We start from the raw sequence: 27,567 nt of genomic DNA, 5'->3' as shown, positions 1-27,567 counted from the left end.
TTGTTTTTCTCTTCACCAATAGGGTTACAGAAATGTACTTTCACCTGAAAGAAATGAATGACAAGGTGTCTTTCATAAAGGACTCCTTACTGTCTCTGGACAGCCAGGTGGGACATCTGCAGGACCTCTCTGCTCTGACAGTCGATGCCCTCAAAATTCTTTCTGCTGTTGACACTTTGCAAGAGGACAGGGCTCTTCTGGTTAAGAGGGAGCATTCCGATCGCAGAAAACTTCCGCACAGCTGGAACAATGTCATCTGCACAGAGGTGTTAGGCAGCATGGGGCTCTCCAGCAGAAAGAAGTTCCAGTATTACAGCATGCCCCCTTCTTTGCTACGGAGCCTGGCTAGAAGCCAGCACCAGCCAGGATCGCAAAGGAGAACTCTTCTTGAGGATTCAGACAGTCAGAGAGAGACTTCCGGTGTGAGAGATGATGAAAAAGAGCCAGCATCGGAAAAAAGTGTAGCTGCTTCTGGGATGTCCATCGGCAGTCACGCACACTCCAAGTATGGCAAGTTTCTCCTGATCCCTTCTTATTTAAAACAAGTTCCTTTTCCTGCCAGGACACTCTTGCCTCTGTCCAGACCCTACATGGAAACAGGTGCAGGCAGACTGGCATCTGAACAGACGCATCAGAGCGAGATTACTGATCATCCACACTGGCAGAGCCCAGTGGCCTCAGAGAAGGCAGCAGTGGCTGAAGCCAAGCAGAGGCATGGTGCAGTCAGTCAGACACCTGGCACACAAGACAAAGGGAAGCCAGCTCTGCCCATTCTGGATTGCACACCTACACCGGGGGCAATGACCTCCCTCCCTTCTCAAGCCAAGAGCATGCGCGCTGCTGGTGGATATGTCAACTGGGCATTTTCGGAAGGTGATGAAACTGATCTGTTGAGCATCAAGAAAAAGTGGCAGAGCTGCTTGCCCTCCACGCCTAGCAGTGGTTCCGCACAGGGTTCGCAAAGCCAGATGCAGAGTCAAAGCAGATCCCTGTGTGACAGTTCAGCGGCACTGACCCAGACTGGTAACTGCTCGGAGGTGCGGCCAAATACACCTTTGTGGATCCGTCCTTTCCACAAAGACAGGTGCTTCTTTAAAAGCCACAGTTTTAGATTCTGCAAGGAAGAGAAGTTGATGAAGATCTGTAGGAGTAAAAGTGAGTAGACTTAAAAGAAAAAAGACATACGAAATTCTTTCATCATTACCATTTTTCAAATCTGACTCGTGACTAAATTCCCCTTTTCCTCATCCTCTCAGTTCTTTTTAGAAAACAAAGCGTCCCTTCTCCCAACATTCAGTCTTAAACTTGCTTACATAAACCATTTACCTTACAGAAAGCTCAAGATGCACAGGGGCAGCGTGGATCAAAGCAAACATGTTGACAAAGAACATGAGAATGTCAAGAAGAAAGAAGACGCAGAGGCTGCAAGTGCCGGTAAGCCAGACCCGCTCTGACTTCCAGGGGTTTGGTGACTAAGGGCAGAAGCCTATCTCGGCTTGGCTGTCTTCTTTTTAAAGTACCATACTACCACACAGCACTGTACTGGAAGGTGCACAGATTTAAGTCACAAGAGTGGATTTACTGTAATTTATTATTCTGCGCTGGATTTTGAAGCACATTTAGCTTGCTTTCTGCTTTTGGCTGCCCCCCAAAAAGAGGAAATAAACATGGTATGCAAATACACACACATGTACACATATATATGTTTATGAATTCTTCAGAAATATTCTTGACTCCTATGGCTTAGGTGTTTAATTTTTGAAGAAGCTTGCCAGTGGCCGTTTTGAGCATCCGCCTGTAGCTGATGAAACTTTCAGCCCCACACAGTGTCACCAGTCCTCAGTACGCACACTCTCTCAAGTTTATCCGTAGCATTCCTTGTGTAGTGGTATCTTACGATGGTTTTATTTGTATTTCTGCAGTGACAAAAATGCCTGGAGTCTTTTCATGTGTTTGTTTACCATCTGTATGATTTGTGATGCATCTGTTCAAATATCTTGCCCATTTTTAGGATCAGGTTTTGTCTTAAAGAAATTTAAGAGTTTCAAAAGACATTTTCTTTTTAAGTGATGCATAAGATGGAATGTTGAGGGGCTCCTTTGTGATGTTTCAGTACCTGTGTATGTTGTGTCATGTTCATATCTGGCTCCTGGAAAATTAATACTTTATTGTGAAAATGTTCAGCATTCCTTATTTTAACTCTATTCTTCTTTGGAAAAGTACATTATTGTTTTCTATGGTTATCCTCTAGAACACCAGCACTTCTTTCTCCTATTACTTAGTGCCTGCAAATCAAATATTCCTCTCCACCCTTTTCTGTCCCTGGTACAGTAACCATTTTTCTACTGTTAACTTGTGTGAAATCAACATTTGAACGTTCCACATATGAATGATATTATGTGCTGCTTGTTTTCTGTGTGTGCCTCATTTCACTTAACATAATGACCTCCAGTTCCACCTGTGTTATTTCAAATGACACGATTTCTTTCTCTTCCTTCCTTCCTTCCTTCCTTCCTTCCTTTCTTTCTTTCTTTCTTTCTTTCTTTCTTTCTTTCTTTCTTTCTTTCTTTCTTTCTTTCTTTCTTTCTTTCTTTCTTTCTTTCTTTCTCTCTTTCTCTCTTTCTCTCTTTCTTTCTCTCTCTCTTTCTCTCTTTCCTTCCTTCCTTCCTTCCCTCTTTCCTTCCTAAGAATCAGCATCCATATCAGACTCACAGGGGGGTCTTGGCCACAGCTAGAGTCACTGTGGCTTGGTCACGGGTGGAGACTTCATCTGATGTGCCAATATGCTGGTTGCACGTTTGATTATTTGAAAAGTGGTGCTACAGAAAGAGAGGAGAGCAGAGATCTTCCATCCACTGGTTCGCTCTCCAAATGGCCACAGTGATTAGGCTGGGCGCAGCCTGAAGCCAGGAACCAGTTCTCACATGGCATCAGGGCTCCAGGGACTTGGGGGCTGCTCCCGCCAGCAGAGCCAGCAACAGAGCCAGTAATGTGGACAGGGAAAGGGTCTGCGGATGAAGCACCCACAGGAGACCAGTGATGGTGTAAGTCTCTCCGAAGTCTCTCTTTATTGCTGCTTCATCTCTCCTTATATACTCTTATCCCAAATCCGTTAGCCAAGCAATTGGATACAGCTGAGTCCAATTAGTCTAGGTGTTTTTAGCCACAAGCCAGGTTCCTGTTCCTGCCCAGGTTAACGAGCACTAATTAACTGCGTTCAGAATTGGAGCAGCCAGGACTCAAACTGATGCTTATGCAGAATGCCGGAGCTGCAGGCAGCAGCTAAGCATACTGTGCTGCAGCACCAGCCCCTTTCCCTGACTTTTTAATCATGACTGCAAAGAGATTACAAGTGCTTGCAGGTGCCAGCCTCCATGGGAGCAGGCATGTATCAAGCTTCCCATTTGGTTCAAAATGCAGCCATTGTTACTCCTTGCTGTTTTTCACCATGGCGCCTCGATTGGTGTGTCTCAAAGATGGTTTCAGACTAGTATCATTGTATTCTAACCAGTGTCTTTCTGTCTAGGTTATAACAGTCAACGCCTGCTGTCCAAGTGACCAGTTGAATTCAGAGCCAGGAGAAAACAACAAACCAGAGGAGAACTATGGCAAACAGTGGCCAACAGCGTCCAAACTTCATCGTGTAAATAAGAGAGAGTCGCCAGTCTTGAATGCCAGAAGCCTGGTGGAGTTTTCTCGGGGTATGTTTTTAAGTTCCATGATGGTCTTTGCTATTCTTCCAGAGAGAGATGAGGAGACAGAGGCCCACTCTTAGGCAGGGAACTACCTCTTGCTGTAAAAATTTTTTGAAAGAGATGGAATTTTGTTTCTTGAAAGGAATAGTTACAAGAATCGAGGAAAGAAAAATTAAGATTTGAAGAGTTTTATGTGCGAAGCTGTTGAGCCTGACTTGGAGTGCTTTTGCCAGAGAGCATTGTTTAGTGTGGCTTATGGCTCAGGAAGATTGACTCATCTGACACGTTGTTAGTGGGACACCAGTATAGGTCCCCACGCAGAACTCAGTGGATTGAATGAGACTTATCTTCTCCTGCCCAGACAGAACGTTTATTTCACGGTTTTTCAAGTTTAACGAGAATGTATTTGTAGAAGAGAGAAGACAGGTCCACATGTTTGTCATAGAGACAATGAGGCATGGGATTGGAAATGAGCCCGGACGTGTCTGTGGGCTCGGGCAGTTGTGTCATCCTCTGCTACTTCCCCAGGTACATGATCAGGGACCCTGGTCGGATGTGGAGCAGCCTGGGACTGGCACCGATGCCAGCATGGCGCTGGTCTCACTAAATGTATTGTAGATGAAGCATTGCCCATAGATTGCAGGAGAAGGTGAATATAAAAATATTTAATAGAAAGGAAGATTGTGGAACATTTAATTTTTAACTGTGATAAAGATGTATAAGCTGTTACAAATATAAAAGTAGCTATAGAAGACTAGAAATAGAGCCTATAGCTTTCAATCATTTGAGAGAAAAAGTAAAGACTTGCTAAAACTTGTTAAAGACAGAAAGAGAAAACTATGTCCAAATTTAAATAAATGTACTGTGTTCGGATTTTTCTGTTAGGGAACTGATTTGAATGTAACACATTTTTTTTTTGAATTTTCTAATTTTTTTCTTTAACAAGGTCTAGAACCTTACATATGTCAGAAAAGGAAAATTGAAGAAACTGAACAACATGCTGTACAAGTGGGGGATTATTTAACACAGTCCCGAGAGGTAACGAGATTTTGATAGTTAAAAATTTTGGGTGTGTATTCCTTTCATCTTTGTGTCCTTTAATTGGCTTCTACTGTTTTTTGGCATTGAATTGAAATCTTTGCTTTGAAGCCATGGTTAGGTGAATCCTGTTTCTTTCAAAATCACATATTATTGTTTCTGCATTTTTTTTTACAGTACATCTGTGTGTCCAATAATGTATTCTAGGGATATATACATGAAAGAAAAAAATTGAGGAATTCTTGAAACTTTTTGCAAATGCTTAAAGTTATCATACGGAAGAAAAATAAGATGTTTCAACACACTTTAAAAAAAATAGATTCATTTTATTTTTATTAGAAAGTCAGATATACAGAGAGGAGGAGAGACAGAGAGGAAGATCTTCTGTCTGATGATTCATTCCCCAAGTGGCTGTAATGGTTGGAGCTGCACCAATCTCAAGCCAGGAGCCCGAGAGCCTCTTCTGGGTCTCCCATGCGGGTGCAGGATCCCAAGGCTTTGTGCTGTCCTCGACTACCTTCCCAGGCCACAAGCAGGGAGCTGAATGGGAAGCAGGGCTGCTGGGACTAGAATTGGTGCCGATATGGGATCCTGGTGTGTGCAAGGCGAGGATTTAGCCACTAGGCCAAGCTGGTCTGAAGCCAGGGGCAGCAGTTTCTTCCAGGTCTCCCCCATGCGTGCTGTGATGCGGACCTGAAGTAGTGCTCAGCTGGGGTGTGGATTTTGCAGGTGTTGACTTTTCCTACCACGTCACAATGCTAGTTTCTCAGTACACTTGTAGCCCTGTGACGCAGGCTTCAGACCGTCAGAGGAGCAATCTTTGGCAACGGGAGCTTCGCAGGAATGGGATGGCTTCTTGCTGGCAGTGTTGAGTCACGAGGGTGATCCATCAGGCATAGACTGGACAGAACCCTTGGCAGGTGTGGCGAAGGCCGTCGAAGCTTTGTGGGGTAAAGGCCCCCTCGACGCTTCTCTTGTGCAGATTCTCTTGTTTTTCAGTTAGTTTTTCTTTGTACAGATTCAATAAATGTCCTTTTAAAAAAAGTGTCATCCGACCATGAGAGAAGTGTGAGCCAGTTTAACTTACTCAAGAGGCCTCATTTCAGTCTTGGCTTTGATGTTAGTCTGTGAACTGTATAAACAACCTTATCTGTTCTTGTAGGAAGACTCCTTGGATATGATTGTAGGTGGGGAAACCTGGGTTTGAATCCTGCCTCTAGCATTTCTTGTGTTGGAAAGCTACGTGTATGTCAGCTGTTGAGCTTCCTTGGGTGTATCTTTAAAGGGATATTAATGTTGCCCTTATGGGATTGTTTTTGTAATGCTTACTGGGAATGTGTATTTATTTGAAATGCGGAGTTACAGAGAGAGAGAGAGAGAGACAGGGACAGGAAGAGCTTTTGCACCTGCTGATTTAGTACACAAATGGCTGCAATGGCAGGGGCTAGGCTAGACGAAGCCACGAGCTCGGAACTCCATCTGCATCTCCTGTGTGGGTGGCAGGGGTAGCAAGGGTCCAAGCCCTTGGGCGATCTTCTGCTTCCTTTCTAGGTGTATCAGAAGTGGTAGGCAGGTTTCAAACTAGCTCTCATAGGGGATGCCAACGTAGCAGACGGAGGCTTAGCTTGCTGTGCCACAATACTGGCTCTAATATGAAATAAAGGGCAACAAATGAAGCACTTAATAAAATGCCCAGAGCAGTGCCTGTAGCACACTTTGTTTCCAATGTTAGCCAAATTCAAATAGGATATAGAATATGGTAAATTGAATGTAACATTTTAAATGTCATTTACTGATGATATCTAGCCGTATATCCAGCCCCGTTTCTATAAACACTTTCCTATTTATTACAGTTCTCCTCAGTGTTCCCATAAAAGTAATTTCCTTCTAACTTTGTTAATTCATTGAACTGTTCTGATAACAGTATACCTCTTTCTAGCATGTGCTTCATGTTTATTAAAAGGGAAGTGTTCAGGAAGGGACTCTCCTGCATGGAGTGTGTTTTGCATCATGCTCCTGGGAGGGCGGGGTGGGGGTGTCCTGTGTGCAGGAGTGACGGCCTTGCCTTCTGCTCAGGATCTCAGGGAAGACTCGTGGTGGACTTCCAGGAGCACCAGCCTCATTAGCAACTCCCTGTGAGTATTACCGTTGTTTTCTCAAAGCTTCTTCATTATAGGAAAAACAAAAAAGGCTTAGTTTAGTCAAAACAAGGAATGCAAAGAGAAAGTCAGCATTTTTCTTTAGATATCCAGAATTAAAATAATTTATTTCCCAAGTTTTCCTGAAACAACAGCTCAATAGAACCATCCCTCTTGGTTTTTAAAGATTTATTTATTTTTATTGGAAAGACATTTACAGAGAGAAGGAGAGAGAGAGAGAGAGAAAGATCTTCCATCCACTGGTTCACTTCCCAAATGGCTGCAGGGGCTAGAACTGAGCTGATTCAAAGGTGGGAGCCAGGAGCCTCTTCCAGGTCTCCCATGTGAGTGCAGGGTCCCAAGGCTTTGAACCATCCTCTGCCACTTTTTTGGCCACAAGCAGGGAGCTGGAAGGGGAGTGGAGCAGCCGGGACACGAACATTCGCTCATAAGGAATCTCAGCTGTTGCAAGTGGAGGATTAGCCAATTAAGCCATTGTGCTGGACCTCTACAACATCTTTTTAAAAATGTATTTTTTTAATTTGAAAGGTAGAGTTAGAGAGAGAGTAAGAGAGAGTGAGAGAGAGAGAGAGAGAGAGAGAGAGAGAGAGAGATTCCATCTGCTGATACACTCCTTAAATGGACACAGCAGCCAGACCTGGGTTGATCTGAAGTCAGGAGCTCGGAGCCTGGTCTGGAGCGTTTCCCAGTTCTCCAAATCTCACATGGGTTCAGGAGCCCAAGCACTTGGACCATCCTCTGCTGCTTTCCCAGGAACGTTAGCAGGGAGATGGATCGCTCCCCTACGGGGTGCCAGCGTTACTGGTGGCTTTACCTGTTATGCCATCTGCCAGCGTTTAACTGAATATCTTTAAAGAATAGAATGAGGGGCTGGCACAATGACTCAATTGGCTGATCCTCCACCTTGCAGCACTGTCATCCCTTATGAGTGTCAGTTTGTGTCCCAGCTGCTCCAATTCCCATACGTTTCCCTGCTTGTGTCCTGGGGAAGCAGTGGAGGATGTACTCATGTAGGATACCTGGAAGAGACTGCTGGCTCTTAGCTTCGCATAAACCCAGCTCCAGTTGTTATGGCTGTTTGGGGAATGAACTAGTAGATGGAAATTTTTTTTATTTAGAAAAGTAAGAAAAGTAAGATTTGAAAGGCACTCAAAGATTATTCTTTTTTGATTGTGGTGTCATCTGGAAATTCCCACTTGCATTATCAAGGTACCTCTTCATGCAGCGGTCATCGGCTGAGTTCAGATCCGTGTGCTCTGTGGAAGGGCAGTTGGTCCAAGCAGGTGGAGGACGATCTGCTCTGCAGGTCAGTCTTTCTCTGCAGCTCCCATCACGGTCACCCGGCTCGCCTGCCTGCAGCCTCAACGAGCACCAAGACTTTGCTCTCCCAAAGCTTCAGGAGTTTGTGCTCTTGCAAAGTAGTGGGTTATTGCAGCATGAAATGAAACAATAATTGTAATTGTACTTTCTTCCCCAAGGACCTGAAATACTGGAGATATTCTTTGCATTTATTCATACTTGCCTGTGGCCACTTGTGCACTTGAGCAGGGCAAGTAACGATTGAAAGAGAGTTAATTTCAGCCTGCGAACATTCAGGGGCCACGTGGGCTAATGAAACTGATTTGTAGGCTTGTCCAGAGTCATTCGCAGACTCATTAGTAGGCATCTGCTTTGCATAGTTCAGGAACTCGTTAGTTTAATTGATCCAGAACAACGTGAGCACAGTTAAATCTTACGTATGTTGTGTGATCACATAGCTAATTGGAAAACAACAGCTTTCCGATTAGCTTAAGGCATATACAGTGAATGGCTTACATGCCTATCTGTTGTAAATTTCTGTACCAATAAAGAGAGGAATCAACAGAAGTGATATTTCACACTCTGGGTTATTTTTTTTAAAAAAGATTTATTTATTTTATTGGAAAGGCAGATGTACAGAGAGGAGGAGAGACAGAGAGGAGGATCTTCCGTCTGGTGATTCACTCCCCAAGTGAGCGCAATGGCTGGTGCTGTGCCGATCCAAAGCCAGGAGCCAGGAACTTCTTCTGAGTCTCCCACATGGGTGTGGGGTCCCAAGGCTCTGGGCCGTCCTCCACTGCTTTCCCAGGCCTCAAGCAGGGAGCTGGATGGAAAGTGGAGCTGCTGGGATACGAACTGGCGCCTATATGGTGCGTTCAAGGAGAGGACCTTATCCATTACGCCAGGCCCACACTCTGGGCTATTGTTTCACATTCTTTTTGTGTTATCATTGTTTTAAACAGGTCGAGAAGTCCAAATGGAGTTGACAGTAAGTGTTTATATTTAAACATTGTTTTTTGTTTTTTGTTTTTTTCCAATCAGGTGTATCACAAGGTTCAATGTCTTGCTGAGATTCTGGGAATTTTTAATTGTGGTTATATTTTCCTCACTGTGCATATTTAGAAAATTTAGTGGAAAAACACAGTGTGGAATAAACACAAAGCTATAGCCATTTGGTGTAAGTTTTTTGTTTTGAATTGGTTTTGAGTTGAGTGAGATTTCTCACTCCCGCCAATTCATCCTGTTTTTTTTTTTTTTTTAAATTGGTGGTTGTTGTTTGTTTTGTCTTTCTTGTTTCCTGAGAGTGAGGCTCTATCCCCAAGCGCATTTGGACTGTTCATAGCTCTTACTATCACCTTTCCTGCGGTGCTGTTTCAAATACGCTCTTCACAATCGCGTGCGGGTCCTGTTTCCTTTGTGGTCGCAAGAAGACTGTCTCCAATGGCAACTGAGGGCTCAGTCAGATCGCCCTCTCTCTCAGTGGTCTTAAGCATAGACCAGTGCTGGGCACTTGATAAATATATAAGAGATGTGAGTAAAATCTTACAGACCTTTAAGTGAGGAGGTCAGGTTGAAACTCTGCGCTAACACTCAGCTCTCCCACCGTGGACGTGTGTCATGCAGTTCATCTATGGAGGTCTGATCGTGTTCTCTGAACCTTGGGGTACATTTCTGCTATGGGTCTTGCACTGTGTGTTTCTGCTGTGTATCTTGTACTTGTCCTTTTACTATGTGCTTGGCAGACTGTTTCATGATTGCAGTCACACAGTTTTCTCTGGCGAGCTGTATTTACTTTCTTCCCGAATAGGGACCACATCTTATTCTCATCTCTCAGGCTTGGCATGACCCAACCTGGGACCTGAAAATAAGAGACTCTTATTTCTGGATTCATTTAGGAATCAAATACATAGTCTTTTTTGCTGACCTTGCTTTTCACCAGGCTCTTCTGCCCCCACCCTGCCTGGAGGAAGCGAGGCTCGCTTCTTTCTTAACCCAGCAACAAAAAGCCAGAGAGATCTGTAGAACTGGGCTCATTATGCTGCTTAATCTACTAGGTATAAAGCAGTTGCCACCATGAGACTAAAGTTTCTCCACTTTAATTTTGATTTTATGAAATGGCAAAACTGTTGCAAAGGATTTCTCTGGAGCCTTCTAGTTTAGGAGTGGAGCAGAGGACAGCCCCTAAAGCTGGGAGGGGCTGCTCCCGGCACACAGTTCAACTTGGAGGAGTGTTCCCAGTGCATAATCCTTGGGTAGCCAGATTCCTCAGTGGTGTGTTTGCCAGCCTCCTTTGTCTCTGGCATCTGCCTCTTAATGTGCTTTTGTCATTTTGTTGTTATTTTAGGTCAGCAGAGTCTACTAGTAACTTGGTATTAATAATATCTTTCCGTGGATTCTGCATCTTGGTAGGGAGCTCAGAGAATCGCGCTTCTGGGATGTCGTGAAATGTGATGGGCAGCTGAGTGCTTGCCGCAACCCAGAGGTGTAATTGGTTTAGAGGAAATTTATCTTCAAGGCTAATATTACCTGTCTTCTTCCAATTCCCTATATAAATATGTTTGGAGATATTGCATTGATGATTGGAAACTGTCAGCATATATGCACCGTAACGTGGTTAAAGGATATTGGGCAAGTTTTGTAAATATTGAGAAGCCATTCTGATTAACCAATTCAATAATGATTTTGAAGACAATATATTCACAAACATGTATTTACCTCCAGCCGAGTGATTAAAATGCCAGTCTGCTCTATAATTTCAGGGATCTCAGCCTCGTTGGAAAGCCCTCCAGAGTCTCACCACCATTATTCAGGTAGGCTACATCTGCACATGGATGGGTGAGCTGAGCCAGAGGTCTAGGGTTCCACACCTGTAACCAGAAATAGCGATGAATGGTCTGTTGTCCTCACCTTGGAAAGTTACTCGCTCTGATGAGAAACATATTCCGTTTTCGTATCTTGTCGTTGATCTGGTAAGAGATTTCAACAAAAATGTGTTGGCAAGTTCCCAGTCGGGCAGGAGAGAGACAACCTGGAAATCTAAACATCCCCTGTAAACTTCAAGCCAGTGCCAAGCCAGAGATGGCAATGCCGGGCATTAGGGGAAAGGTAGAGGAAGCTGCTGTTGGGAGAAGGGTTTGTCCCCTCCCGGGGCCCCTCGTGCGCCAACTCGGTGAACGCCAGTCCTGCAGAGTAGGTTCCACAAGGATGTTATTAAACAGAGAGGGCCAGGGTCTTGACTCTCTCAACCAGCACCACTTTGCATTACTCCTGCTGTCTTCAGAGTGGGAGTCCTTGCTGCCACCCTGCCCGAGGAGCAGTCTGCCAAATGGCTAGTTGAGAATTCAGAGGAAAACACTTTGAAATGCAAAGCAGCGTCCTCACCAGCTGGACTTCTGGCACTGGGTGATTTCTAGGGAGTTCAGGGGTGTCGTTGCTGGCAGCATTGGCTGATAAAGTCGCTCACTCAATGTAAAGCTAAAGCTTGTGCATGTTATAATTGCCATTATTGTCATACCAAGATCATTTGTGCAGCATCCAGCAACTGGCTGCTTTGTCCTGGACTGTCCTCAATGGTCGATGGTGCTGCAGTGGACTCTACCTCAAGTTAACTCTTGTAACTGGCTTGTTCAGCTCAACACGAATCTATTATTTTTGACTCCAATGGTCAGTTTCAGAGTCTCTACTGAGGAATACTGTAACTCATATTGACTCTGACTCGGTAGGCCAGGCCTCTTAACATGAAAATGTAGATAACTGGCTTCTAATTAAAACCCATCTTCAGCTCTCTCTGGGAAAACAAGGTGCATTGCACAAAATCAACAGTAGGTGTCCCCATAGCCCACTGGGCTTCAGATTTGCTTTGGAAAAGGAACAGCAATCAATGCTGGCGATTAACGGCCATTTGAAAGGAAGTCCCACATCTCTTTGGATTAGTATGTGGTTTTATATTCCAAAGATTGGAGGTGTAGCCTGCCCCAGATCATGTTACACAGTGGCATGTAAAATGTTACAAAAACTGGAATATCCTTCCTATTTTAAGGAGTTAAAAAAATTATAGATAAAAGTTTTGGTCATGAAAAATGGATCTTTTAAATTAAATATTTTAACATTATATATGTTATTTGGATTTTCGAGGCCTTCTGTAAATTCAGCCCACTGATGCATATTTGAAATAGCAAATGTGCTTTTGTTTACAGCCATTGAAAGGAACAACTTAATGAGGCTCTCTCAGAACATACCCTTTACACCGATCCAACTGTGTGGTAAGCCGTGTTTGCACCTTCCTGGGCTTGGCGAGGGGAGGAGGGTAACAGCTGAAGAAGAGGTCAATGAGGAAAAAAAGAACATAGCATCATTTAAATAGAAAATTTCCTAAAATAGAGAATCTTGGTGAGTGTTTAGGGTCCAGGTGTAAAGCTATGGGAATCAGACTCATATGAGCAGCAGCCGGGAAGAAAGCAAGAGCATTATACCTGCCAGGCACTGACCTGAGGCTGGGGCCACATCAGAAAGAAAAAGCACAGACGACCATGTGTAATGAGCCCGGAAGAGAGCGGTTGGTGTCTACACGTGAAAGCCATCAGGCCTGCAAAGTGCTTTGCATCTATCTATCTATCTATCTATCTATCTATCTATCTATCTATCTATCTGTTTGTATACGCTTTGTTTGTATAATTGCTTTTACCCCAGACTATAAATGCAATTTTAAAGGTTGAAGTTATCAAATAAAAAAAGCTGGCATTAGCTGAGGCTGACAGTTTCTCTCTGTGAGCCAATGGACAGTAGGTCAAGGACCCCATGTCGTTCTTGATCCCAGTTCAGCTTGCAGTGTTCTCTTGGGGACACATTGGTTGCCTTCTTCTCTTGCACTCATGCTGGCTTTACAGATCCTCAGTTCTACTCTAAATCATCTGGGAATCGCAACCTGGAAGAGGTCTTCAGTGGCATTTATCTGGGCACCAAGTGTTTGGAGATCCATGACTGTGCTATTCTCAGCTGTGTTTATCATGAGGAGTTAGATGTGAGAATGAGGGGATGGATTTTCTTGCTAGGCAGCATGGTGTTTGCCAAAACAAAACAGAATAAAACTCAAAGGTGGAGTGAGAACTTGCCATGGAGGCTAGATAAAGGCTCTGGGTGAACCGTGTCCATCCTGTCATGAGGGATCAAACACCATGCTTTGTGTGGTCTCGGCTCAAGAATGGTCCCTGCCTAGAAGTAGATGCTATAGAGCAGTTAAAAGGAATTGACCTTGCACCTAAAGTCCTAGTCAATGTAATCAACACAACTACCCCATCAGCTGAACAACCTTCCCGGTCTTAGTGATGAGGATGTAGAGGCTTGAAGGAACTTGCCCCAAACTACAAAGCCAGGAGGGAGTATGCTGCCCTCTGACTCCAGTTGGGCTAAACACACAAATGTTCAGTGGGGGTAATATCATCTCTGACCAGGGGAAAAAAAACACTATTTTTCACCTGTAAAGTGCAGACATAGTACATAAACAAATATACAAAATATTTTTAATGTCAATATGTCATGGGAAGGGCAATTAGAAAAGAATGTCTGATCCGATTCCTTGAGGAAATGAGAGTAATCAGTACTAAGTTAAATCGTCTCCTGTAAGTACTTGTCCTTAACCAAAGACGACTGTTTCGGATTGGTTTTTGTTCAGTTGTAGTTTACAATTAGAACGATCTAATTTTCATATCTTATTGGGTATTTTGTCCTTCTTCCCTTCCTGCCTTTTCTGAGAACACAGTAACACGAAAATGTGGCCAGGCCCTTGTCCTTACCGCGGTCTGGTCACTGCTCACCCCTTGCTGCTTGGATCATGCAGGCAACAGAGCTGGTCCTGGTCTGACACTTAGGCTGCTGTCCATACCGCGAACACGGTACTTGGCTCAACTCCTTGCCTGCATGTCTCTTGGCAGGGGGAGAAGAAGTCACTGTGTACAGACTGGAAGAGAGTTCCCCTTTGAACCTTGCTAAAAGCGTGTCCTCCTGGTCTGAGCGTGGCAGAGCTGCCGTGATCCAGGTGCTGTCCCGAGAGGAGATGGGTGGGGGCCTCCGCAGAGCCATGCGGGTCATCAGCACTTTGTCGGAGGACGACGTGCTCAAGCCGGGACAGGTGTTCATTGTGAAGTCCTTTCTCCCAGAGGTTGTGCAGACGTGGTATAAAGTCTTCCAGGAGAACACAGTGCTGCAGCTTTGTCTCAGGGTAAGTCTGAGACTCAGAGATCCCAAGGCGGGACAGATAAGTCATACAAAGGAGATCTGCCATTGTCTTCCGCCCAAAAGGGAGTCTTACTGTTTGATGGTGTTTCTTGTTGTTATTTTGTAGGACTGCTTCTTTGGGGACATAGTAAGATTATACGTCACATCTGTATACCCTTTATTGTATTTTATGGTCATTCTTTAGCACCCATGTCATGATAAATCAATATTTTATCGATGTTCTTTATATTGTAGGAAATTCAACAACAAAGAGCCGCTCAAAAGCTGATCTGTACTTTCAACCGAGTGAAACCACGTACCATACCCTACACGCCAAGGTGAGGAAATCCTGGCTGTTTGGGCTTTTATTTCATCTTATTTTTTGGAAAGATTTTTTTTTTATTGGAAAGTCAGATTTTTAAAAATTTTATTTTATTTGGGATTTCCCCCCCCCACAAACTTCCACCCCCCGATAGGTTTTCCCCACGTTGCTACAATGGTATAGTCCTTCATAAGGAGTCATAATTCCATCAGTCTCTTATTTAAGTGTGCCCCGACATTGCTGGTACAGACAGTGTCAGACAGTCTGACATCCCATTGTCTACACATTTCCAACAGTTTCCTTGGAGTCCGTCTTTTGTTTGGAAGCAGGAATGCATGTTGCATTGTACCCCCACATCTGGATATGGTATAACCCAGTACTCCATCACTATACATTTCCATAAATGAGAAGCCATGAAAGAAGGTCCACAACTGTTATAATCAGAACAATAGCCACAAAAACAACAAATTACAGCTCCATGAAAAAAAAAACCACGCCACCGAGTAACCAACACATGGGTGACAAAAAGGAAACACAGAAGTCTCTTGGGAAAAATGATGCCACCATGTAATCCATGAGCCAGTGATGAATTCGATGAGGAAAGAAAGTATTTGGAATAAATGAAACGAAAATAAAAAACATCAAAACACATGGGATGCAGTCAAAAAAAATAAAAAACCCAGTATGGATTGGGTTATTGAAGTTACGCTTTCCATGATGGTTTCTTTATATTAGAGAGTAGAAAGTCAAATTTACAGAGAGGAGAGACAAAGAGAAAGATCTTCCATCCACTGTTTTACTTCCTAAGTGGCTGCAATGGCCAGAGCTGAGTTGATCTGAAGCCAGGAACCAGGAGCTTCTTCTGGGTCTCGCATGTGGGTGCAGGATCCCAAGGCTTTGAGCTATCCTCTGCTGAATTCTCAGGCCATAAGCAGAGAGCTGGCAGGGAAGTGGAGTGACCAGGACATGAACCAGCACCCACATGGCCCCCTGGCAGTTGCAAAGCAAGGATTTATCCACTAGGACAACATGCAGGGCTCTTGGCTTTTGTTTTAAACAGGAATTTCTGGTGGTTTCTTCTCAGAATTTAAAATTCTCTTGACCTTATGTTTGTGTTCTTCCTTCTGCATTTCTGTGAGACTGATGAAAGAGAATTCAATGTCTCAGAGATACTTTAGCTTAAACTACTGAACTGGGAAAAAGAAGTTCTGGCAACATTTTAATTATGCCAAATAGAAAGATCTTGGGTGTCATTTCTAATGTCTGGGAGCATTATGGCAGAAAAATATTCCCATTGGAAGTGTAGTTTTGCCCCCTAATATCTTAAAGAAATTAGGGATTTTATAAGAATGAATCCTCATTACTTTCATTTTACTGTATTCACATACTTGCATTCATTTCTCAAGACATTATAATTTGGGGTTGAGGTCTTAGGATGAAGCTTATAGAGCATAGCAAGAAAAGTCCAGTACTCATAAAAGAGATGGGGATTTTTCTAAAGAGATGGGAGACAAGAAAGCATGGAGAAAAATCTTCCATCTTCGCATTCAAATTCTTTCATAGAAAGGCTAAGGGCGTGAGTCCTGGGACTGCGTCTGATCAGAGTTAGGTAACATCTGCTGCTAACTGTTCATTTAGCAAGGCCTACTTCTTGGAGTCCTATGAAGCATTAATGGCCCCTGTCCTTCTTCCAGGTTCCTGGAAGTTTTCTTAATCTACTGCCATTCGGCCAACCAATGGTTGACTATTGAGAAGTACATGACAGGGGAGTTCCGGAAGTACAACAACAACAACGGTGATGAGATCACTCCCTGCAACACCCTGGAGGAGCTGATGTTGGCTTTCTCTCACTGGACCTACGCGTATACTCGGGGAGAGCTGCTGGTTTTGGATTTACAAGGTGATTGGCTGTGGGGAATTTGAAACAACAAGTATGAGGCAGAGTCAGCGATCTTGTGGGAGCCAGATGGACAACATACATAATTGCTCTATCGAGATTTGAAGGGAGATGGGGACATTTATTTCAGAGACATTGTGTGGTAATGATCATTTTTCCCATTTAGATGAAGAGAAAAATGCAGGTCAGCAATTAGTTTTTCAAAATTTGAAGACACTGAAAGTTTTGAACTGGAATGGGGTATGATTACACCAAAATTTCCAGTTTCATGGCTTTGATTTGCACTTACATATACATAAACTTGCATTTATATACACAAGGAAATTTGAATGGTTGGCTTCAAGATTTTGGGTTTATTGCCTTAGCAATTTCTAATCTAGCTTCCTTCTTTGCCCCATCCCCCCCTTTTTTTGAAGATTTATTTCTACTTTTTATTGGAAAGGTAAACTTTGAGAGAGAAGAAACAGAGAAAGATCTTCCATCTGCTGGTTCACTCTCCAAGTGGTTGCAATGGCCTGAGCTGAGCTGATTCAAAATCAGGAACTTCTTTCAGGTCTCCCATCTGGGCGCAGGGTCCCAAGGCTTAGGGCTGTCCTCTACTGCTTTCCTAGGCCACAAACAGGGAGTTGAATGGACAGTGAAGCAGCTGGGACATGAACCAGCACCCATATGGGATCCTGGTGCATGCAAGGGGAGGATATAGCCTAGGTTACCACACCAGCACCTACTCCACCCTTGGTACAACAGCTTATGAGAAAACACGTGAGTCTGAGAGAGGCAACACAATATGTTCTGATTTAATGGAAACCTTTGATCACCACATCTCACTATCGACACCTCATGTGTGTCTTATGAATCTGCAGTGAGTCTCCAGTAGGCTTTCCTTGCAGGGCAGAGCAAAGTAGGTAGGAAGGTCTACGTTTAGTCATTGGAGTCACTGGGTGGGGCTTTAGCCTAGGGACTTTCGTGGATGCCATGTCATTTGATCCAAAGGCAGCATCTTGAAGTAAATATTGTGGGAGAGTTGAGAAGAGCTTCTCAAAGTTGCACAGCAACTTAAAGGATACTATGGTGGAAATGTAAGCTGCCTTGACTATACAGGTTCTAATCTTTTCATTATAATATCTTATTCTTGAAGCATCTCATACCCATTGATCATTTAAACAACTTAGGCCCTCTTCTTGTCCCCTGTGACATTTCCAGCTGTCCAGTTCTGGAATCTCTGTTGGAAGCCAAGCTTGAAGACTGAAGACTCCATAGACAATTCTGGGCATTAGGGGCAAAGTCCATGCGACACCCAAATTATTTTAATCGAAATATGTGTCACACGCTCCAGACTTTAATGTATTCTTGAAACTGTCTCAGTATCTCTGTCCTTTGAGATTCCTGTTGTTTACAAGACTGGAATACATTTCTAATTCTCAAACAGAACATTTTGGGAAGCAATATTAACACTAAAACAAGCATTATGATTCAGCTTTTAAAGCAGCAAGCTCTTGATCCATGTAAGCTCAGAGTGCTGGTGCCCAAGGCATCTTTCTCTAGCTCAAGTTGGGGAGAGACTGATTACTTTCATCTGTGCTTCACTGTTTTGTGCTTTGAGTTTTGGGTGGAGTTGTTTAAAAAGCAAAAACAGAAACAAGCAAAAAAAACAAAACAAAACAAAGAAAAACTTTAAGGAATTAATGATGACTCTTCCGTGTATTTTGTATTCCACTTGAATAGGTTTTTGTTTAATGATGTTTGTGTTTGGGGATTCTTACATCTCTTAGTAATCCAAAGTGACATTAAACAGAATAAATACCATGTTGATAGTTTTAGGGGAAAAAAGGAATTAACTTTATTCTTTTGCTGGGCAATTATGTGAATTGCAGAAATAGGCCACTTCAAATAAACTGTGTCAAAACATTGACCTTCAAGGAAGGGAAGAGTGGATATCATAGACTGATTGATGAAATCCAAGATACTTATCAGAGTTTGGACCAAACCGGAACGAGCTTATGAAAGAACATGCATCTTATGATAGTGATTGTAAATCGTTGACATTACTAGTGATGCTTTTAACTAACACTTACTAAGTACTTATTTTGCGCCAGGCACTTGGCTAAAGAGCTATGCATATTAGCATATTTAATCCAAACCAGGTTGGAAAGCAAAAAGGAAGCAAATATATTTCAAAAGTGGCTTAATGGTGTTTCATCTGGTTTTGTGTGTATTTAATTTCTTTGCCTTTCTGGTCTTTGGAGAGATGGCATGTGGTGTCTGGGTGGTGAGAGTGGAGAGCGGGATTCTTGGGGCAAGAGTCAGGAGGAAGGAGAGCTTTCTTGGGGCAGAGACTCTTGGCTTGGCTCTGACTCTTGGCTTCACCGTGTAATTCCTGCAGTGACCCGGGGCAGTAACCACCTTGAGTTCCACTTGCCTCTGTTGTATAGTGACAACATGGCATTATACCCTTCTGATATAGGGCTCTCAAGGGGCTGGAGTCAGACAAGACCACTGCAGAGAAGCCCGCGAGTTATTGTGATAGTGTTAGTTTTATGTGGCTCTTTGGAGGTTAATCTGCATTGTGAGGAGTCCAACCTGAACTCTGTGGTTGCGGCGGTACAGCAGGGAGACTGCAAGTTTGAGTTGTGCAGTGAAACGCCCTCGCTTAGTGGCATGGCCACTCTGTTGAGAAGGAGAGAAGGAATGAGAAACACTGAGGAAGTTGATTATTTCTCCACGTCCTTACTTTCTTCCAGTGAGTGCTAATCATAATCCTAGAAACTGTCACACCCATAGACAAAGCTGAATCTTGGAAGAGGCTTGGCCAATTTCCAATCGTTTGTAATTATCCTGAAGCCTTCTGGTCATCTTTCACTTAAAAGCTTACATGTGGGCCCGGCGCGGTGGCGCAAGTGGTTAAAGGTCCTCACCTTGCACGCCCGGGATCCCATATGGGCGCCGGTTCTAATCCCGGCAGCCCCGCTTCCCTTCCAGCTCCCTGCCTGTGGCCTGGGAAAGCAGTCGAGGACGGCCCAAAGCTTTGGGACCCTGCACCCACGTGGGAGACCCGCAAGAGGCTCCTGGCTTCGGATGGCATAGTATTGGCCCGTTGCGCTCACTTGGGGAGTGAATCATCTTCCTCCCTGTCTCTCCTCTCTGTATATCCGCCTTTCCAATGAAAAAATAATAAAAATAAATCTTTAAAAAAAAAAAAAGCTTACATGTGAGGGCTTGGATCATCACCATCATTACACTCAAAATCTGACATTTAATTCCCAGCACTGGAAATTAAAAAGAATTGTATTTCAAATGATGATGACTTATAGCATTTTTTATGCTCATTTATTTTTCAAAGGACTTTTGGAGACACAATATTTTCCTTCAGGAAGGCAGTTTTCAAAATAAGGCAGCATTAGTGTAGACATCATTGTCATAAACGGTGTTGGCACAATGATAGATTCTGTCCACAGAAGTTCATTGATACACCAAAAGATGGTTGAGATCAGAATGTGACATGAGCATTTACTTTGGTAAATAAAAAGATATTGAGTTAAAGAGATATTGCTAGGAGTTTTAGATGTTAACATGCTTTATTTTTCCCAAGTTTTGGTAGAGTATGACTTTCCAACCTGCCCTGTTTAGTTACTCCATGGTTAGAGATGCTAAGCCTCTCTAGGCTATTTCTTTTTTTAAAGATTTATTTTTTTATTATTTTTGTATTGGAAAGGCGGATATACAGAGAGGAGAGACAGAGAGGAAGATCTTCCGTCCGATGATTCACTCCCCAAGTGAGCGCAACAGGCCAATACTATGCCATCCGAAGCCAGGAGCCTCTTCCGGGTCTCCCACGCGGGTGCAGGTTCCCAAAGCTTTGGGCTGTCCTCGACTGCTTTCCCAGGCCACAGGCAGGGAGCTGGAAGGGAAGCGGGGCTGCCGGGATTAGAACCGGCGCCCATATGGGATCCCGGGCGTGCAAGGTGAGGACCTTTAACCACTTGCGCCACTGCGCCGGGCCCTAGGCTATTTCTTATACAAAGTGTCTTCTAAGAGTTCGTGGAAAATATGTATAATGAAAAAAAAACTGCACGTTTTGTACCAAAACAAACTTTTAATTCTAATCTCCGTGAACTTTTTGAAGTTCCATCATGTACATAATGAGAAAAGCAGAAAAGAGTCTCTTCCTGTGGCTTTTTCTTTCTAGGGAATAAGGCTGAGCTAACACATTTAGTGTCCTTTGTCTATGCCTGCGTTTCTATCTTTATGTCTTCCTATTGAAAATCAATGTGCACAGAGGTGCTAAGCCAGGGATTCTTAAAGGGCTTCTGGAAGGAATTCAGAATGCCTGTGAACTTTGATGAGGAAAGGAATATCAGCTTTATTTTCACTAACCTTTAACTGAAATCCACCATTACCTTCAGCGATGAGAAAGACCACAAACGCGCTGATGTTGACAGCGCCTCTTGCTGTTCATTGCAGACTCCAGAGAGTTGCATGGCGCAGTACAGTGTGAGCCAGCATCGAAAAATAATTGTTTATGTTTATCCCCTGCTGGATGTTACAGTGGTTGGTAGACCTGTGCTACATCCTGCCACTGAATATATTAATAGAGTAGCCCATATGTTCCAATACAGCAATTTTAAAAGTTTTGATAACTCTATTTCAATACCATTGGTTTCCCATGTAGTTATATATATACTCAATATTATGCATTTTAGATGATGATTAACTTCACCAGAATGACAATGATCATGCCACAATAAAGGTTGAAAACCTCTATTCCAAGTTCTAGGATACCACATGTTATTCATCTAAGGAATTCAATTTCCTAGGGAGAAGGTCTGGAACGATTACAGTTTCTTGTGACAGGTTTACCATAATGTAAAACATCAGATCAAAGCAAATATCATGAAGAAATACTGAATAGAACATACACATTTTTTAAACAAATAGAAATACGTAACAATGTTATACAATTCTCTCCCAGAAAGTCAGAATCCGTTCAACAGAGAGAAGACATATTGAATAGAGAAGGAGCTGAGAAGTGATTGAGCTGTGCTCACATGAGACAGTCATGTGTCTACCCTGCTTCCCTGCAAGGTTGCTTAGAAATCAGCCCCTCGCTACTTGCATTTGCTGAGGATCCCTGTTGTTTTCAGTTCCAGCTTCGGATCGCACCTGTGCCATCTTTTCAGGCTTTGATGTCGTCTTCTGTAAAGTACATTTTCTGGAGAGCATTATGCATCCAGAAGAATACACAGAACATGAACACATATCTCAAAGATGTTTACAACTGAACACACAGGCATGACCAGGTCCAAGATCAAAATTTGTTGTCACTTCTACTTTGCTGCATATATATTTGACATTTGGTGTGTTTTGATGGGACAGAGGTTGTACCTGCAAAACTGCACAGCACTTCCCGCCTGACTGGGCAAAGACAGGATCCATCCAGGACCAACGTAGGGGCTGTGCAAACTTTGGCAGATCCATCTCTTTGAACATTTGATGAGCTTGTAAAACAAGGAGACAAACAGTCTTTTATGTTGATTGGGAATTAGAGAAAACAAAACAGGAATGTCTAGTATAGACAACTGGTCAATGATTGGCACCTGTCACTCTCAGTAACTGTGGATACACCACTCTAAAACATTCATTTTTGGTCTAGGAGTTTATTATAGCAGAAGAGGTTGGGAGAGACAGTGCATTGACTAAAACTTCCAAATACTCCTGGATGATTTTAATACATTTAATTCAAATGATGCTTAATTTACTACAGAGTGGGAATAAGCTTTAATAAAGACATTAGATTTTGACTATTTTCTTGAATGCCTATAAAAGTGTCTGTCTCTCCACCTCATCACAGCCATTTCCTAAATACATTTTGTTTCTTCTTTCGAGGTGTTGGAGAAAATTTGACAGATCCATCTGTTATAAAACCTGAAGACAAACAGTAAGTTAATTTACGTGTTTTCACTTAGAAAACTGAATTTAATGCATTGCACATGCTTTCAAGAATGATTTGTAAACATATATGTTTCTTGTGGAGGTCCTAGAAAGTTATCGAGGCAGCTTATATATGCATATATATATATTCAAAACACTCAGATAAGAAAAAAATCACAGATTAACGCATGGGGATAAAAAGAAAATACAGAATTAAAATATGTTTAGATCTGGAGTTAGGTTAGTGCAATAAGTGGAAGTTCCAAGGACCAATGTTGTCGCCGGAACTTGATTGCAAATTCAACTCTGAGGCGTCTAGTGGTCAAACACAAGAGAAATATGGAAGTGTAGTCCTTCTAGGCTTTGACGTGAAAACGATTAATGCAACAGACTCAGCTTCCTTTATTATCCTTGTAGTGGAATCATTGCATTGTATCATGGGCAGCACCTTCCATCACAGGCTTAGGAGACAAAAGCTCAGGGCACACAGAGTGCTTTTCAGAGAGGCCCAAAGCAATGGGGGCGTAATTGGGAAGCATCAGATTTTCCTATTTAATTCGGAGTCGAAGACCAAATGGTATAAAACTGTGACTCACCCGTCTGTACTTTGAACTCTCTTGAGCATTTGGTTCATGTGCAGGCCTTTGGGGAGACTTGGCAGTGGAGGAGCTGAGGCTGTGTTCTGTTAAAGGCGGCATCTAGAGAAATGATGGCGCCAATTAAGGTGGATCAATACAGCGGAAAACAGTGGTCCTCAAACACGAGGCTGCAACATGACAGCTTGTCAAAACAGACTGCTGGGCCCCACCCCAGAGTTTCTGATTCAGCAGCTTTGGGGCACAGCCAACTAATCTGCGTTTCTAATAAGTCCCGCTGTGTGACTGTGTCACTGTTGGTTCATAGGCCACACTTCGAAAACTGTAGTTTTACTTCTTAGTTGTCATACATGTCCATAGTTGTTCTCCAGATTTTATATGTGTATATATATATATATATGTAAATACCCCTAAATGAGCAATCCTGACACAAGAAAATCCACGTTCCCCGCTCCGTTGCTAGCAGAACTCCCAAGTACTCAGAGCTTCAAATCTCTCCTTGAATGGTTTCACTGGATTTAGATCTCGTCTCTTCTACAGGCGTCTGTGCAGGGGTGCTCTCAGTAAACACACGTTAGATGTTTCCCTGGATTAGCAGAGCTGGAGGAAGTTAACCGGAGCCTTGTTAGGTGTGCACCTCATTCTTTTTTTTTTTTTAAGATTTAAAAATTTATTTTTATTGGAAGTCAGATATACAGAGAGAGAAAAGAGAGGAAAAGAGACAGACAGGAAGAGCTTCCATCCGTTGATTCATCTCCCAAAGCTGCTGCAATGGCCGCTGCTGTGCCAATCTGAAGCCAGGAGTCAGGAGTCTCTACCAGGTCTCCTATGTGGGTGCAGGGTCCCAAGGCTTTGGGCCATACTTGACTGCTTTCCAGGGTGGCCACAAGCAGTGAGCTGCTGGGATCAGAACTGGCGCCCATATGGGATCCCAGTATGTGCAAGGCGAGGACTTTTGCCACTAGGCTACCACGCTGGGCCAGTATCTCATTCCTATGATGCTTGTTTGGTTCTGAGTCCTTGCTCTAACCCTTGCTCTAACAGCTGCACCTGCAGGCTTCTGTAGTTCTCACTTTGGCTTAGGGTCATTTCCGTTAGGAATATTATTTCTGTAGGATCCCTGCGAGCCTAAGGAGTTGTTGAACGACTTATCCTATAGCTGCTTTATTCTGTGGTTGCCCACAGAAGGTTATGCATATATTATGAAACAAATTTGTGTATTCTTCATCATTGATTAAATGTTGACCTTGACATATCACTTAATTTGATCTGACAATTCCATCTTTCACAATTCAAACATTTTATTATTCCACTATACAGTTGAATATTTAATTATATTCGATGGATCAGTGGGTCTCAATTTCTATTAAAGTCACCTGAAGAAATAATAATAATAATAATGATAATATAAAAGATGGTCAGAATTGGCCTCAAAATTAGAATGTTAGAAGGAGGGCCTTGATTTCTGTATTTTTAAAAAATTCCCTGTCTGAATCATGGGAAATTGGGGTTAGGAAGCTCTGACTATGCCAACTTTGTTTTTTTATATTTGAAGGAAGGAATGCTGGAAAATAACAGGATGGCATCTTTCTGGGCAGCCTGGTTTTCTTGGCATCATCCAATTTTGAGTATAGTTGATCTTTTTGCTATAGATGACAAGAAATGTTACTTTCTCACAGTGGTGGGGAATTACTTCTGATAGTGCAATCAGGCCCAGTTTTGAAAGCCATGTGTGTGTAAAGTCCTTCGTATTCTCAGTGAGGGCCATGGACCAGCCCCACCAGTGTCACCTGGGAGTTACGGCTGCAGCATGTCAGGGCTCTCATTAGAACTACAAATCTTGAACCAGCACCAGATGGAAGATTTCAGCTGGTAGAAATCGAAGTATGAGAAGTACTGTTTTAAGAAAGTGTTTTCACACCTATTTAGCCTTGGGAACAGGACTGGAAGAAGCATCATTGCCAAGCCCAGTTGATAAATGAGGAGGCCGAGGCTTGATGAAGACCTCCGCTGGCTTGTGAGGGAGAGGGTCAGTGGGAGGGAGTAATCTCCCATCCAAGAGCTGTTGTGTTCTCATCGCCTGTGGTTGCCTAACTCCCCCTAACCTCCTGCCCCAGTTGGAGGTGATTTGGTGTTGGATGTTTTTTGGCCTACTGCCTTGATGGTTTTGGGCTTTTCACAAGCATGAAACAACAGCGATGAGATGTTCTTTAGTAAATCTATGTATAGATGCCACTAATTAGCGTTTCCTCGCGTGTGGAACCAAGCTACCACCTGCTTTTCCTGTGTTGTGAGAAATCTGGAAAACAGCTAGCTGTAATTTTTTTTTTTTAACTTGATGAATCAGGGAGCACAAGGCCGTAGGTATGCTTTAGGGTACAGCTGCAGAAGCAGGCGGAGGCAGCCCTCCTTCACCGGCAGGTGCCGAGGGGCCAAACCTGTGATGCGGTCCTTAGAATCCTTCTGTCTTAACTTTCATAAAGCTCAGAGGGAGGAGTGAGTTCAGCTTGCAGCTTTTATCTGCAAATCAGGGTCACCTCTCCACGTTGGGGATTTTCACATTTGCTGGGAGGAGAGAAATGGCAGCTATCGAATGCAAAGAAGTGAAATTACCTCCATGGGGTCATGCTGGAGAGACTATAAAAAGGAATTGTTCAGTTTTAATGACTGAAGTAACACCTTCTCTTTTCACTGTCGATGTCTTGGTCTAAATACTGAGTGAGTCCTTCTCCCACCTCAGCCTCACCTTATTGAAGTCGTTCCCTACCAGATGGCCTCAGAGAGAGGAAGAGTTAACAAGAGGCAGCTTGTGCAGCTGGGTAAACACCACCGAGTGGTACTTTGTGAGAGCGATTGAGTGACCAGGAAAGCTAATGCTGGGTGTCTGTTCACTCTGTCTTCCCAAGAGATTCCCTCCACCTACTTGCCTCCGAGCAAAGAGGCAATCTGAGCTCCAACTGACACCAGCCCGCACTCGGAGCTTGGCACATCTTCAGAGCAGCTACTGTGATTCTGCCAAAAAGAAGTGGAAATTGAGATAAATGTTTCAATACTCGGATGGAAAAAAGTCCGTTTTTACACCATGTCCCTTTTGAAAAACCGCATTCCTTAGAAGCGGAGTTTATTCTTTCCCTTTGTGATAGTTGGCTTGGCTTTTTTCTTCAGACGTGGTATTTAAGGGCGGTAATTGAGTTCACATTTGAAAATGTGCTGTTTCCACTCTGCATGTCATTAAAATAAAATATTAGCTTTCATAAAGTTTCTCTGGAAGTGTTTGTAGCGTGCTCCACTCCGTGTCGTGCCGTGTGAGAACTCTGAAGTTATACTGGCTGTGTGCGGAGGGGTAGTGGCTGGAACGTTGCTTCTCGAATCTGCCGGGGTCTATTATAATTATAGAGTGTTGCAAAAGGGCCTTTTATACAGTGATTCTATTTGTGTTTTGTCACCTACGTCGAGCATATGTAGTTTACTTCCTCAAACACATTGTCTCGTGTGGTCTTGTCTTTTCACCAAAAACCCAGCCAGAGCGGTTTGCAATAGGAGAAGGTGCCTTTAGAGAGAACTATGAATGCTGGACTTAGGGTCTGATCAGGTGTGTATCTTTTTGAAGACAGTTATTTTTTAAGAAAAGTAATTAGATTTGAAAAAAAAAATGGTGCACGCATCTTTTTACAGGATGTGTTCCAACAGAAAATTTATTTCCCTTTGTACCTTACCTTTCGGGTAATCTAGTAGAACATTTGGTAATGAATGTCATTCTCTCACCCCATATGCATTAAAAAGGGTCTTAGTGTGTTTTGCTTTAATGTGGTACATAGAAAATTCACTCTTCTATCAGATTTGCGTTGAAATGAGTTTCACAGTAGGTCTTGGAGTTGAGGACAAAGATTTCAGCGCATTTGAATTTTAAATTCGCAGACCTGACATTGTTGCTTCTGCGAAGTACTCTTTCTCTCGTGGCTCCTTGGAGTTTACTGGGTTACTATGGGATACTGTTCGGTATCTCAGAGAATCCTAGTACAGCTCCTTTTTCTTCACTGTGATCTAATTGATATTCTGATATTTCCTCCAGATCAAGAGGAATGGTGTTTGGACCGGCCAATTTAGGGGAAGATGCAATTAGAAACTTCATTGCAAAACATCGTTGCAATTCCTGCTGCCGGAAGCTCAAACTCCAGGGTATGCCACAAACAAATTCTATTTTTCTCTGAGGAAATCTCTCCCAGAACAACGTCCATTGTAACCTGGGAAAGAGCAGAAAATCTTAATCACATTTTCACCTCATTCACAGACATTCGCAGAGCCTGACTTGGTGACTGAAAACATTTTCAAATCTCTAAAGAGATTAAAAGGACAGGGATTTTACTTCAGATTCTGACAAAATGTATTGAAACAACATAGGGCCTGATCCTTGCCACAG

At 43.1% G+C, this 27,567-nt stretch overlaps 1 protein-coding gene across 1 annotated transcript in view; it reads left to right on the top strand.

Moving 5' to 3' along the window:
- The window catches only part of TRPM6 (transient receptor potential cation channel subfamily M member 6), a 74,765-nt gene that overhangs the window by 45,726 nt on the left and 1,472 nt on the right, over window positions 1-27,567 (top strand). Inside the window, 14 exon segments of the mRNA XM_040988730.1 lie at window positions 23-1,149; window positions 1,298-1,434; window positions 3,527-3,643; window positions 4,118-4,121; window positions 4,642-4,733; window positions 6,810-6,868; window positions 9,154-9,179; window positions 10,951-11,001; window positions 12,388-12,453; window positions 14,122-14,408; window positions 14,660-14,742; window positions 16,421-16,626; window positions 22,507-22,558; window positions 27,220-27,326. Of these exon segments, the coding sequence (XP_040844664.1) occupies window positions 23-1,149; window positions 1,298-1,434; window positions 3,527-3,643; window positions 4,118-4,121; window positions 4,642-4,733; window positions 6,810-6,868; window positions 9,154-9,179; window positions 10,951-11,001; window positions 12,388-12,453; window positions 14,122-14,408; window positions 14,660-14,742; window positions 16,421-16,626; window positions 22,507-22,558; window positions 27,220-27,326 (2,414 nt within the window).

The sequence above is a fragment of the Ochotona curzoniae genome, unplaced genomic scaffold, assembly GCF_017591425.1.
Source record: "Ochotona curzoniae isolate NIBS_2020 unplaced genomic scaffold, NIBS_Ocur_1.0 contig_50, whole genome shotgun sequence".
Lineage (NCBI taxonomy): Eukaryota > Metazoa > Chordata > Mammalia > Lagomorpha > Ochotonidae > Ochotona > Ochotona curzoniae.
Note: the sequence above shows the minus strand (reverse complement) of the source record. Positions and strands in the feature narration are given on the sequence as shown.